This window comes from Macaca mulatta, chromosome 12 (assembly GCF_049350105.2).
Source record: "Macaca mulatta isolate MMU2019108-1 chromosome 12, T2T-MMU8v2.0, whole genome shotgun sequence".
Lineage (NCBI taxonomy): Eukaryota > Metazoa > Chordata > Mammalia > Primates > Cercopithecidae > Macaca > Macaca mulatta.
The window spans coordinates 141566951-141581810 of record NC_133417.1 but is presented as its reverse complement, the minus strand read 5'-3'; the positions used below and the strand labels follow the sequence as shown (position 1 = coordinate 141581810).

Here is a 14860-nt window from a genome sequence, read left to right as displayed (position 1 = left end):
GCCTAATATTTGTATCCAGCTAAACTGGCACACAAGAGACAGGAGAAAAGAGACATTTTCAGACATATGAAGCCAGGCACCATGGCTCATGCTTGTAATCCCTACACTTGGGGAGGCTGAGGCAGGCAGATCACTTGATGTCAGCAGTTCGAGACCAGCCTGGCCAACATGGTGAAACCCTGTCTCTACTAAAAATACAAAAATTAGCCAGGCGTGTTGGCGCACGCCTGTAATCCCAGCTACTCAGGAGGCTGAGGCAGGAGAATCACTTGAATCAGGGAGGCAGAGGTTGCAGTGAGCTGAGATCGCACCCTTGCACCCTAGCCTCGGCGACAGAGCGAGACTCAGTCTCAGGAAAAAAAAAAACAGATGTACAAAGACTGAGAGAATTTCCCACTTACAGCACTTCAGAGAGCAATTTAGCCATATCAAGTAAAATGGAAGATGTTCATTCCCTACAACCCCAGGAGTTCTATTTCTATCTGTGTGCCCTAAAGAAGTTCTCTCACATAGGTACAAGGAGATGTGTAAAAATTGTGAACTTCAGCATTCTTCATAATAACCAAAAATTCAGATGTCATATATCCATTACTAGGACAATTGATAAATAACACGTAATATAATCCTGCAATGAAATATTGCTATTATAAAGTTTATAAACCCAAATGTTTCTTAGGTTTCAAATAAAATGCAAAGGTTGAGAAAAATGCCATTGTGGGGCCAGTTACAATCACTAAGTTCTTGAGTTCTTGGTTGGTATTTGGGCTTCATTATTTCTACCGTGGTTTCAACAGCACCTCCCCCGGAGTAGTTGAATGACCGCCCATTGTTCATTGAACATGCCCACATGTGAACCATGAGCACCCTTCACATTCCCGAGAAAACCCAACCCTAGGACACAGTAGGATGCCCGGAAAATAGGCGACTTTGTTGAGAAGGATTGCTGGTTAGATTTAGCCTGTGATTCTCTGAAATTGTTAACTCCCTGAGTTAACAAATCATGCAGAAATACAGGTTGAAGTTTCAAATCATGCAGAAAAACAGGCTGGAAAACCCACTGAGAAAGAGGTTGTATTAAGCATACCTTAAATGCCCAAAGTACAATGGCTGCTTGCCCCTTCCTGCTTAGCAGGCTTTTCTTTATTTTCAAGAGTATTGCGGTGAATTGGTGTCATTCTGACCTTTTCCGAAACTTTTATTGTATTTCAGAACTGGTATGCCAAAACCCCTCTGGGTAAAAAACGAGCCTTGGCGATAACAGGAGGCAGCGCAGAAAAGGCAAAGGACAAAGGGAAAAGGAAAGAAAAGAAAGAGAAAAAGGCAAAAAAGAAAAAGTAATGCCTTTCTGAAGAACCACGCTTGAGTCTCTCGGGGATGGAGAGGACCCCAGCTCACCAAAGAAAAAATTCACCATTGCTCGCCTGAGGAAGCCCTCAGGGGAAGGAACTTAGCAGTTTGCAGGTGAGCTGATGCCGCACACCTGCTAACCACTGCGTGTGCCGTTATGCCTTTCCCAAGCTGGACACCTAGCTGGGTGTTCATCACAACTTTCCATAGCTTTAATCCACGCCAGGTTTGTATATAACTGAAATTCACTCGTGACGCCCTCCACAGTCTTTCGAAGTTGGACTCTTCCTGTCATCAGTACTAGCTGTCAAATTTAAAATGTGACAGTTAAAGAATATTCTAGTTTGACAATTAGTAAGCAATGAGTATATCATCAGTACACTAGCTTTTTATTAATGGATGTACACTGTATAGTATCTTGCATCTATTTTAATAAATTAATTCTTTGCTCTAGTAATAGATTTTATATAATGAAATAAAGCTGTTGTCCTTGAACTGACTTGGTAATTTGGTTGCTGGAACTAAAACAGGATCTTACAAATGAACTGTTTCAACATCCTAATTTTGAAGTTGAGATAGCTGAAGTCCAGGTCCCACTGCTAATATTGGGGCCTGGACATCAACAGCCCCGCCTAGTCCTTGTTGGAAGGACTGAAAACTTGTCAGGCCAATGACTGGATGAAAAACCATGGCATAAAAATGGGGTAAATGCAGAGAAGAGAAAGCCTACGTGAAGAAATAAAACAGGGTAAATAAGAAAAAGATTAAAGAGTAGGGAAAGCTCAAAAGAGAAATTTAAATTGTGTGAGGATGTGAAAGGTTATTGGTGGAAGATAGCAAGTAACCCACTTCTAAATTGTGGTAAGAACACAATCAGAGGAAGTAGACTTCAATTGAGATGGGATGGATTTAACTTGAATTTTAAGAATACCCTGTCTGACAGTTTGGGGTTAGACCACAGAAATTCATAAAATCTCACACTGCATAGACCAGGTCAGGCATCCAAGTTTTACCAGGATTCCCAGTGACTTGGATCATCAATGACCAAGAAGGTTCATGGTTCCCAGGTGTCTTCTGACCACCAGCACACCCCCTAGCCTGTGTCTGTACACAGCAGCCTGACACAAATTGGGACAGACAGAGACAGTCACAGGCTGATGTGCCCTGGACAGTTCCGCACTCCCCATGAAGTCATCCTCCTCCTGAGTGTCCTCTTGAACAAACTTCTGCCTTCAGGGTGCCCTCCACTGATTTGCCTTCTCATTACCAAAGGTGCCCCAATTTCCACAGACTCCCCTTACCCACTTCAGACTATGTCTAGCCAAAGCCCAGCGTGGCCTGAGAAACGGCAGACTCCCCCACCCTAACATCCCAGAGTGATTTCACATTCATGTCTCCAAGATGGTTCTGCCAAAATCCTTTCACATGTCATGAGACCCCACTTACGGCCCAAGAAGAGAACATCAGGGCTCTAGGATTTGATGTCCATTGCAAAGTAACGAGATCTGCACCGCAAAGAAATGAAACGTATGAGGGTAAAAGTAAACCATTTTTTAAAATACCATTTCACTTGATCTTAGTTTCATGACAAGCACGCTTTTTCAGAACTCATAAAAACCTGTGCAGGTAACATTTAATAAACAGTAATGGAGTGATGGAAACTTGATACATATGCTTTAGAGCACCATCCAATAAAACTTTCTGCAATGATGGAAAGTTCTAGATCTGTGATCTCCCAGTAGGAGTCACACTAATCTACCAGGCTACTAAGCACTCAAAATGTGGCTGGTGCAACTGAAGAACTGAATTTTTAATTTTATTCAATGTTCATTTCCATTTAAATAGCCACACGTGGCTGGTGTGACTGGTGTATTGGGCAGGATGGCATCAGAGTAACTTAAGTTTAAAATTTGGTAAAGATATCTAAATATCCTTTCTACATGCTCACTTCCTTTTTCCCAGCACACTAACATGGAGATGTGATTTCCAGGGCCTCACTCAGCCTTTTCCCAAAGGATGGCTTCCTGCCCTGCCCAATGCTAGGTTTGTGCTCTACTTCCACAATGTAAGAATTAAAGAAAGAGGAAAGAAACATGAAAAGCAGCTCAACAGTCAAAGACAGGTTGATTTTGGAGAATAAACCTGAGAGGGGCTTCTGGCTGAGTTAGGTCAGAGGCATTCTCTCTTACAGACCAAGAGTATTTCAAGGTTTAGGGCAGGAGAGCTTATCACAGGCTTGGAATGTTTCTGTGTCTTTTTGTCCCGCTTATCTGGGAGGGAGAGTTGTGTGTCTGTTCCCATACATCTTCTGCAGCTGCAGGCATACCCACCGAGTCTGCTTTTAGCTTCCCTATCTTAGTGCACCTAAAGGGAAAGGAATGTACTTATTAGGGTCCATTGTTTTACTGGGTCCCGTTGTATGAGTGTAAAGTTTGTTGGTTACCCAAGAGACTTTCCCCCCACCCTCTGTGCCCGAGCTGTCTTATATGGGTGTTACTCTCTACTCTTTCTGGCTGCTTGCAGTTAGAAGAGAAGTGATATCCTTGAAATGCAAGAGGCTAGAAGGGGAGCTGGAACTGTCTGAGATGTCGGTGCTCCTGCCCTGTCACACGTGGGGCCATGAGCTCTGTCTGAAATCTTGGCTAGTGTCAGCCAGCCCCCCCGCCTCTCAGCCAAAGATGCACACACTTTTCTGCTGCCCATGGATCAGAGGACCCTTTGTCTGTCACTGCAAAGTCCACCAGAGCCAACATGCCATAGCTCAGCACATGCTGGTATTGACATCACAGCCTGCTGCTTTGTATGTGAGTGGATGTGGAGAGGGGGTGTAGATACGCTTAGATACACTCACACACATACTCATATTCTGCGTGTTTTACACAAATGGTAACATGCCATTAGAACATATATGCTGTTAAAGCTTCTTGCTGTTTTTGCTTAATTCTGTAACTTGAATATTGTTCAATATCAGCACATACAGACGGGCCTCATTTTGTATTCTCTCCATACTACCCCACTTTATAGATACACCATCATTTATTTAATCAGTCCACTCTGACAGATATTTAGATTATTTCCACCCTTCTGCTAGTCCATACTTGCTGTAATAAGTGCCTTTACATAGTCTTCATGGGTGTATACCAAAAAAAAAATTATGTAGGATTAATTCCTAGAAGGAAAATTACTGGGCCAAATTACCTCTGAGTCTTTCATTTGGGTAGCTATTGACAGACTGTCCTGTAAAGAGGCACTGGTCACACCAACTCTGCAGGCAAGGGCATGGTTCCTTGTCATCCACGGAGTAGGTCAACAAACTGTGAGCCTATTCACCATCCATGCTGAAAACCCAGAGTCCTCCTGGAAGATTAGACTGCCATGCCCTGGAACTCCCACTTTTATCTGACAGGGAGAGGAAGCACGGCAGCCCTGTGGGAGGAAATGGGAAGAAGGCGATGGCGGGGCTGGACCGGCGGAGGGACCGGTGGAGGGACCTGAGGACTCCTCAGACCTCTGCTAGGGCCTCAGCTGCCCTGGGCCATTATGTGACAATTAGCTCCTCTTGAGCACGTTCTGAAGTGGAGGGGACAGTAATTAATACCATTAACCCTCATTAAGGGAGCATTCTGCGGGATGGAATCTGATTAAAGTGCAATTTGAGCTCTCAGGTGGCTCTGCATTTAGGAATAAGTAGGTCCCAGGTCCACAACCAATGCCAGGGCATGCTGAAAAGATGCTCCTGAGAGCGAGACTGTCGGAGCTTCACCAAACAGCTTCAGAGATAGCAAATTGAAAACACCCTGATGCTGAAGAATCTATGTTTGAGACCCTTTTAAAACACATAGCCGCATTTAATACAAAGGCCGTAATTGTGGTAGGTGGTCCCAGGGCTGTTTCACAGGAGTGACATGATTTTTAGCCTCTAATGATACTGTGGAACCCAAGCCATGGCGTAAGTGGCTTGTCCTGTCCTTGAAAGTCTTAAGACTTGAGTTGGAGAGAAGCATGCAGTAATGCTAAACGAACCCAAGGAGACAAAGCCTGTGGGTTGTAAACCAAGCTGGCACCCGCCCAAGCAACGGGATGTGGGAAAGCAAAAGGACATTGGCCCAAAATGTGTGTGTGAAGGCACCTGAAACCTCCACCACTAGAATCATTCATTCATCAATGCAGGGTCGCCCCCCTAACAATTCTGCTGCGTTCAAATTCACAGTTGCAGCACGGCAGTGGTTTTTTGGCTCATGCTCCAGTTCTTTCATGGAGCACTCTCAGCCCTCAGTGCTAGGGGCTGAGGATGCAGGAGTGAGCTGCTTTGCAGTCTAAGGGGGAAGGACACATTAAGAAAATGGACATACAAATAAATGTGCAAGGCCAGATCCATGCAATGAACATGAGGAAGAGAAAACCCTGCCTAGGCTGAGGGATCAGGAGTTTCATCCCAGGACACAGGGATGAAAAGGCTTCATCCCTGCAAGAACCCTTTTCTGATGGAGAATCTGAGAGTTCGTGACGAAGTGGCAGGTCTCTCTGATTCTTTGGCTCTTCTTAACGGCTGCACCTACCGCCTATATAATCACCCAAGATAGTGTGTTCAAGGTCCCTGGCACAGAGGTACAATCTGTGTTTATTGCTTTACACATATTCAGTGAGTTTCTCACGTTGAGCTTTGGGGACGCAACTGGGAACCCAGGAGTGCGGGGCAGGTTCTGGCCTCTCCACTGCATACTGGTTTTGTTGTCAGGTGACTGTCAGAGTTCCCAAGGCCACTAATCAGTTCCTCAACGTGGCAAACAAATACAGTACCTTTTTTTGGTCAAGAGATTAAGCATCCTAGAAATGTAGTCTCTTCAGTCAACTCGAGTGGTTTACAGCAAGGTTCTGACTGACCCTAACTCAGGCTTCATCCCAGCTGCATCCTGGCCAGAGCCTGGATCAGTCCCAGCTCAGCACACAGCGTCTTCCCTGGATGTGCATTTCATCTTTGCCTCCCTGGGCTCTTGTGAGGAGTAAACTGAGCTGTGTACCCGGCACAATGCCTGGCACGAGGGCACATTCTCAGTGAACACCGCCTGCTGTTCAATTATTGCTGAGTGCCCAAAGCAGACCCCGCCCAGCAGAACAGGTGCCACAGGGGCGGGCTCTACCTTCCTGGAATGGAAGTGCAGGCTGCGATGAAGAAGGAGGAGGGGCATGGCAGAAGGGTCCTGTGAGAAGCCCCAGGGGCCCCAAGAAAGCTGGGACCCTTCTCCAGGTCCTCCCACCACCCTTCTCATTTCACTCCGCTCTGTTTCTCCTGCTGGGGCGGCTTTGGGGGTGCCCTGCACGTCTGTCCACCACCTCTTGAATATCCCTGGCTCCACCTCTGGAGCCCTTGGCCAGCCTGGCACCCACCATTCCTCAGGCCTCGCTCCCTACCCGTCTGGAAAGGAAGATGAGCCGGGTGCTGTCAAGAGGATTGCGGCTTTATGGGAAACTCACTGGGCTGGGCTAATTTCACAGACCTTCTGAGTGACCTTGGGTCAGTCTGGCCGCACACATACATACACATGTACAGCATATACACATGCATGCACACACACAGGGCATTCATATACAGCACACACTATGCACATGTACACATGTGATCTGTACACACAACACACAGAAACACATGCACACATACAAACAAACTATATACACAAACCACATGCAGTACATACATACACATGTGTGCATGTACACACAAACACACAACAGACATGGACCACTCCCTACACACACACTCATATACATATATACATATACAGGCACAAAAACACACATACACATGCATATACACATCCCACACGTGCAGACACATCACCCCGCACATGCACGTGTTCACACACATGCATGCACACATAGGCATGCGTGCAGTCCCACAGCCGCCATTATTTCCTCGGTGGGCTCATTGCAGATGCTGGTGGCCTGCACACACACCCCTGGGCCTCAAGCCTCTTCCCAGGGCTGCGGCAGGGACAGGAGCAGCGGAACGGGGAGGCCTCGCAGGTGCTGGGATGTGTTTACTGTTTACACCGAGCGCACCGGGAAAGCAGCTTCCTGCTCCCCGTGGGAGTCAGAGGAGCCCCCAGCTGCGGCAGGAAAGGCTGACGCAGACACCGTGGCTCCCAGCTGCACGGTGGGTCCAAGGAGGGCGGGTGGGGGGCCCTGCTGCACCCAAGGAGAGCGGCGTGGACCGGCAACAGGCCAGAAGCGCTGCGCCACTTTACAAGCTAATGAACTTTCCAGGACACAGCACGGCTCCCCTGCACCGCACCGTGAGACCGTGTCTGCCTGGGAGGAGCAGGATGGAGACTGAATGAGGGGTGATCTGGGACCCTCCCAGGGGACCCCAGGAAGCCATACTTATTTCTTCATCAATAAAAGACCTGGAGTGATCCCCATAAAGAGGCTTCTAGCTCTGAGTTCCTCTCGTTCTTCAGATAGAGGCACTCCACATGCCAGGGGCCGTGAGTTTTGGAGGGGCAAATACTTCAACCGTAGCACTCATTGTGCCTGGAAACGCCACTGCTGACTCCTTATTTTGAAATAAATCTTTCTAGTCGTCTTTTAGAAAAATGTAAGTATCCGTGAGAGGGGTGTAAACGTGTATGCTTTTGTTGAATTATGACAAAAGCACAGAAAACGGCTCCACCGACATGTAAAGTGGAGATGCTCCCAGCTCCCGAGAAGCCCTTCTCCTGATCACTGCCCTCTCCATTTGCAAAGGCAACTACTGTCCTGATTCCCAGCATCCTAGGTTACTTTTAGCGGGGTTTGAACTTTATGTACATGGAAGTAAAGAGTGTGTATTCGTTTCTGTCCGGCTTCTTCTAGCCAATGTTACGCTTGTGAGACTCCTGCAGCCTTGCACACAGCCGCAGTTGGTCCACTTCCATCACTGCGTAGTGTCTCCTTGTAGATGCCACACTTAGGCTTCTTATTTTACTGTTAATTAAAGCCTCTTTTTTTTTTTTTTTTTTTTTTTTTTTTTTTTTTTTTTTTTTTTTTTTGAGATGGAATCTCACTCTGTCGCCAGGCTGGAGTGCAGCGCGATCTCAGCTCACTGCAATCTGTCTCCCGGGTTCAAGCGATTCCCCTGCCTCAGCCTCCTGAGTAGCTGGGACTACAAGTGTGCACCACCATGACCGGTTAATTTTTTGTATTTTAGTAGAGACGGGGTTTCACCATGTTGACCAGGATGATCTCAATCTCCTGACCTTGTGATCCACCTGCCTCAGCCTCCCAAAGTGCTGGGATTACAGGCATGAGCCATAGTGCCCAGCCAAGTGCCCATCATTTTTCTTCAGTTTGGGGCTATTATGAATGATGCTGCTGTGGACATGTGTATCTGTCTCTCTACACACATGTGCACACATTACTATTTGTATATGCCTGGGAAGACAACTGCTCACCCCAGAGCATCATCACATGTGGTCGCAGTGCCACCAAGTTTACTGAGGTGACTGCTCCAATTTCCCTGCCACCAGCGATGCATGCAAACTCCCACTACTCCACATCCTCCCAACGTGGTGTGGTCAGCCGTTTTCATTGTCCCCACTCTGGAGTGTGTGCTATCAAACAATGGCTTTAATTTCCTCTTTCCTAATGACTACTGGGTTGCACATCTTTTCATATGAGTAGTGATCATTTGAATATTACCGTGTTTTTAAATAAAACCCCTGCTATTTTTCCATGGGTTGTCTATTTCTTTCTTATTAATTTTATACTTTTAGTGAGAAGCTGTTTGCAGGTGCACGGTTGGGAATATTGTCTCCCACTCTTTAGCTTCCATCTCACTGTCATAATGGTGTCTTTTAATGAAAGTTCTTGCAGTGGCTCACACCTGTAATCCCAGCACTTTGGGAGGCCAAGGCAGGTGGATCACCTGCGGTCAGGAGTTTGAGACCAGCCTGACCAACATGGTGAAACCCCATCTCTACTAAAAATACAAAAATTATCTGGACGTGATGGTGGGTGCCTGTATCCCAGCTACTCCAGAGGCTGAGGCAGGAGAATCACTTGAACCCAGGAGGCAGAAGTTGCAGTGAGCCAAGATCGCACCATTGCACTCCATCCGGGGCGACAGAGTGAGAGTCTATCTCAAAAAAAAAAAGAGAGAGAGAGAAAAAAAAAAAGAAAATGAATTCTTAATGTTAAGGTAATTTGGCTTATCAACTTTGTCTTTGTGGTTACAGTTTTTTTGTGTCCTATGTAACAGTTCTTTGCCTGCCTCAAGATTATGACACTATTGTTGCTAATAGCTTTCAGAAGCTTTTATTTTAAGTTCCGGGTACATGTGCAGGATGTGCAGGTTTGCTACATAGGTAAATGTGTGCCATGGTGGTTTGCGGCACCTATCAACCCATTACTTAGGTATTAAGCCCAGCATGCATTCCCTCTTTTCCCTAATGCTCTCCCCAAACCCACCGTCCTCCAACAGGCCCCAGTGTGTGTTGCGTGTGTCCGTGTTCTCAGCGTTCAGCTCCCACTTATAAGTGAGAATATGCAGTGTTTGATTTTCTGTTCCTGCATTAGTTTGTTGAGGATAATGGCTTCCAGCTTCATCCACGTCCCCACAAAGGACATGATCTTGTTCCTTTTTATGGCTACGTGGTATTCCATGGTGTATATGTACCATATTTTCTTTATCCAGTCTATTACTGATGGGCATTTGGGTTGAGTCCATGGCTTTGCTATTGTGAATGGTGCTGCAATGAACATACACATGCATGTATCTTTATAATAGAATGATTCATGTTCCTTTGGGTATATACCCAGTAATGGGATTGCTGAGTCAAATGGTATTTCCGGTTCTAAATCTTTGAGGAATTGCCACAGCGTCTTCCACAATGGTTGAACTGATTCACATTCCCACCGACGGTGTGAAAACGTTCCTATTTCTCCCCTTTTCAGAAGCTTTATTGTTGCACTTATCACATTTATATCTGCCAGTTTGCCTGGAATTGATTTTTGTTCATGGTTCAAGTTTTATTTCATAGCCATATGAATATGTGATTGACCCAAAGACCCAGCACCATTTATTGAAAAGATTGTTCTTTTCCCACTGCTTTTCAGTGCCCTCTATCATTGAAAACAAGTATTTAAAAACAACAACAATGAAAACAGGTGTTTATGTAGACAGTGATTTGCTTAGGAATCCTCTATTCTGAGCTACTGCATCTATCATTCTGCCAATATCACATTGACTTGAGCAATGTAGCTTTACAATAATGGTTTGCATCCACAGAGTAAGTCATCCCACCTTCTTTTTCTCCAAAGTATCTTAGATATGCTTGACATTTTGCACTTCTAAAGGAATTTATAATCAGCTTAGGCATTTCCACCAAAAAACTAATATTTTAATGTAAATTATATTGATCAGTTTGAGAACAGACATCTTTACATTATTGAGTTTTCCAGGCCATGAAAGTGATATTTCCCAGCATTTGTTTAGCCATTAAATTTTCTTAATGATGTTTTGTAATTTTCTGTCTACATATCTTACACATCTTTCCTTAGATTCACTTTGAGGTATTTGATAATTTCCATTATAAATTACATTTTGAAGTTTTCCTTTATACCTGTTTGTTGCTGGTATATAGAAATAAAATTGACTTTTTCAATTGGTTGTATATCCAGCAACAAGCCAAACTTATTATCTAATTTTAATTGTTTTTAGATTCTATGGTGTTTTTTTAAACATCCATAGGCATATTGCCTTTGGAAAATGACAGTTTTATTTATTTGTTTGCAATTTTCATAGCTTTTTGTTTCTCTTGCTTTATTGCACTGACTTGGCCATTTAGTTATGATGTTGACTAGAAGTGATCATAGAAGACATCCTTGTTTCAGACCTCAGCAGGAAAATGTTCAACATTTTATCAGTTAGTACAAAGTTTTGAAATTATACTTTATCACATTTCGTGTGCTAAGAATGTTTATCATGTATGGATGTGGACTTGTAGCAGATACTCTTTCTGCCTCATTGAAGATGATCACGTGACTTTCCCCTTTTGTTACCATGGTTGATTTTATTGAATGATTTTTAATTGAATTTTTACTAATTATTGATTCACATACTTAAATAATACAGAGAGATCCTGCATAGGTTTGCCCAATCTCCCCCAATGGTAACATTTTGCACAATTATAGTATAATATCACTGATACAATATACCAATTTTATTCAGATTTCCACAGTTTTCCTTGTACTCATTTGTGTGTGTATATATGTATGTATTAAGTTTTATCATCTTTTCAGGTTTGTGTATCCACGAGCACAGCCAAGATACAGAAGAACAATTCCAGCCCCACAAGGATCTCTCATGCTGCCCGGTTCTAACCACATCTACTTCCCTCCTACTCCTCTTCCTTTAACCCTTGGCAACCAAGAATCTGTCCTCCATTTCTAAAATTGCATCATATTAAAAATGTTATACAAATGGAATAAACAGTTCGATACCTCTTAGGATTGGCTTTGTTCACTCGGCATAATTCCATGGGAATAAGTCCCATGTTGTTGCATGTATTAAAGGTTCATGGCTTTTTATTGTTTGATAGTATTTTATGGTATGGATTCATCACAGTTTTTTTAACCATTCACTTGTTGAAGGACATCTAGGCTCATTCCAAGTTTTAGCTGTTACAAATAAAGTTGCTATGAGGATTTCTGTATAGGCTTTTGTATGAATATGTTTTTCAGTGAAAAATTGAGATAAGGCCCAAGAGTGCAATTGCTGGTTTTATGTATGTTTAGCTTTATAAGAAACTGTCAAGACTGTCAAACCGTCTTCCATAATGGTAGTACCATTTTACATTCCCAGCTGCAACGTATGAATGATCCAGTTTCTCCACATCCTCATCAGCATTTGGTATTGTCACAATTTTTTACCTGATATATATGTAATAATTGATTGATTGATAATGGTTAAACCAGTGTTGCATTTTCAAGTACAAAGTTATGTTTATAGTGTATTTTTTTGTATATAATTTTATTTTATTTAGTAATATTTGGCTTAGAATATTAGAATATTTGCATCTATGTTCTTAAATGAGACTTGTTTTATAACTTTCTTGTAATATTTTTGTTAGGTCTTTATATCAAGACCTCATAAAATCAGTAGCAAAATATTCTTTCTTTTTCTGTTCTTTGCAAGAATTTCTGTAAGATTAGTATTATATTTTCTTAAAGGTTTAGTAGCATTCATGAGTAAATCCATCTGTATAGAAAGGATTTTAATTTCTTAATGAATTTAAGACTATTCAGATTTTCTATTTCTTCTAGTGTCAGTTTTGGTAAGTTGTGTTTTTTAAGGAATTTCTCTATTTCATCTAGATTTTCAAATTTATCAGCATAAAGTTTTTTACTATATGTTCTTCTTAGCTTTAATACCTGTAAGACCTGAAATGTTGTTCTGTTTTTAATTCTTTGATGTTAGTTATTTGTGCCTTTTCTCTTTTTTCCCTCGATCAGTTTCATCAGGGCTTTATCTTTCCTTTAAAAATAAAAATTCAGAGAGCCAATTTTTTGATTTGATGGCTGTCTTTATAGTAATTTTTTTACTTTATTAATTTCTACTCTTATCTCTATCATTTCTTTCCTTCTATTTCTTGGGATTTAACTTGCTGCTATTTTTCTTAACTTCTTGAGGATAGTTAACTCATTAATTTTTACCCTTTTTCCTTTTCACTATATAGATTTAGACCTATACAATTTTTTCTGAAAATCTATCTCTCGATAGGTACTAAGATTTTCCTTAATCTCCAAGTATGAAATATAGTTATCATTATGCATTTCAGGCTATACTTATGTGCATATAGAATTAGAGGGGCATATATCAAAATCAGTCATGGGAATGCTTATTTTCTTTGTCACTTTACAGGCTTTTCCTGTATAATACATACTACATTTGCAATTAGAATACAATATATATATATTTAAGAACTATGATGTACACACGTAAATTAAAAGAAATTAGGTCATGATTCAAAAATGGAGGTTTGGCCTACTATAATGCTCTGTGTGAAGGCATGGTAGACTGAAATGGCTTTGAAAGTTCCATAAATTGAGTAACTGTGGAAAAGCAGATTCAGTGGTGTCTCAGTCCTGATGTTAATTTTAATTTTTGTACTAAATCCTTATCTCTATATGTCCTTAGGGAGCACATCTGGAATCTTAGGATAGGTTTTTCAAAAGTGAACCTGTTGAACAATGGAAAATGTGAGTTTTAAGGAATCAATTAATGATTTAAAATATTATAGAAAACAATACAAAAGCTTGTATCTACTTAGCTGAACAATGGCCTGGAAAGTGAAGAGACACATCACCTTAACATAGCTGTAGAATGAAAACACTAGGGGAGAAGAAATAGGAGGAAAAGGGGCTCCACAGTTTCATCCTTTGCAAACCTCACCTGCATTCCCTACTAGCAGCCGCTGCTCTCTCCGGCCTGGCTTAGCATCCTGTCGCACTCCAAAGCCTAGGATCGCGTGTCTAAGCATGAGCTTTTCTCAAAGAGGAGACCCAGTGAGACAAAAGTGAGCCCAATAGCCACCCCAACACACACACACACACACACACACACACACACACACACACACACACGCACCCCTATCCAGCTGGCCAAGCCCACAGTGTTGCCTGTCCTGGCTGGTTCCCTTTGTGCTCTGCACTATCTCTGCTCTGAACCTAGTACCCCAATATCTGCTTCACTGGGACCACCCTCTGCTACCACAGCAACCATCAGACCTCCAGGATCCTAAGAAAACAGGAATATTGGATGCAGAGCAAGGTCAGTTCTGGCCATGTCTGGAGAAATGTGACCGGAATGAGACAGAGAAGGTGAAAGACAAGGCTTGCTCTTGATAAGACACAGGAGCAAGGCCCCACTGTGAGCCTCTTCCCTGGGATCGGGAGAAACTGGTAGACACAGGACTGCCAGCAGATTCCCGAGCTCACAGGAAGCTTGCGCTCTGCCCACTGCCTCCGACCCTGTGGAGTGAGCACCACCAGCTGCTACCTCCAACACAACCCACCCAGGTGCGGCGCTTGCCCTGCCGGCCAGGCTCCCATGTGCGTGGGGCTCAGAGGGGTGGGGAGATCTCATTGTGTGGCAGTGAGGCCTGGGTGGAAGCTGATACCAGCTGGAAACCGATGCCTCCCCACAGCACACACCTGGGGGCTATGCAGAGAACTGCACTTGGCCAAGGGACCCCCAAGGCTCCTTGAGCACAGTGTGTCGTCCCAGAAGGTGAGATTGGTTGATGCTTGACTCAAACAGCCAGAGCAGGCATGATAGCTCACTCTTGAAAGATAGATTTTACTCCAAGTGGAAACTAATTGATTCTCCCTCAGCAACTTTCCCAATTGGCTAGAATTCTAAAACTGACAGATCGGCGAATGGGGAAGTTACTTTTATATAAAACAGTGAGCCACAGACTTCAGAGTGTTCTCTAAGGGAAATTTAATTATATCCTCCCCAACAAGACATCCAAAA

The 14860-nt window shown here is 43.3% G+C and overlaps 1 protein-coding gene and 1 long non-coding RNA gene across 5 annotated transcripts in view; one reads left to right on the top strand and one right to left on the bottom strand.

The window, feature by feature from the left end:
* Nucleotides 1-1842, top strand: part of IQCA1 (IQ motif containing with AAA domain 1) — a 166314-nt gene extending 164472 nt beyond the window's left edge. For all 4 annotated transcript variants that reach the window (XM_077957952.1, XM_015111399.3, XM_015111398.3 and 1 more), the window contains one exon: nt 1210-1842. In XM_077957952.1, the coding sequence (XP_077814078.1) occupies nt 1210-1338 (129 nt within the window). In that variant the 3' untranslated portion in view covers nt 1339-1842. The remainder of the gene's footprint in view (nt 1-1209) is intronic.
* The window catches only part of LOC114671449 (uncharacterized), a 107004-nt gene that overhangs the window by 25985 nt on the left and 66159 nt on the right, over nt 1-14860 (bottom strand). The gene's annotated exons all lie outside the window — the stretch shown is intronic.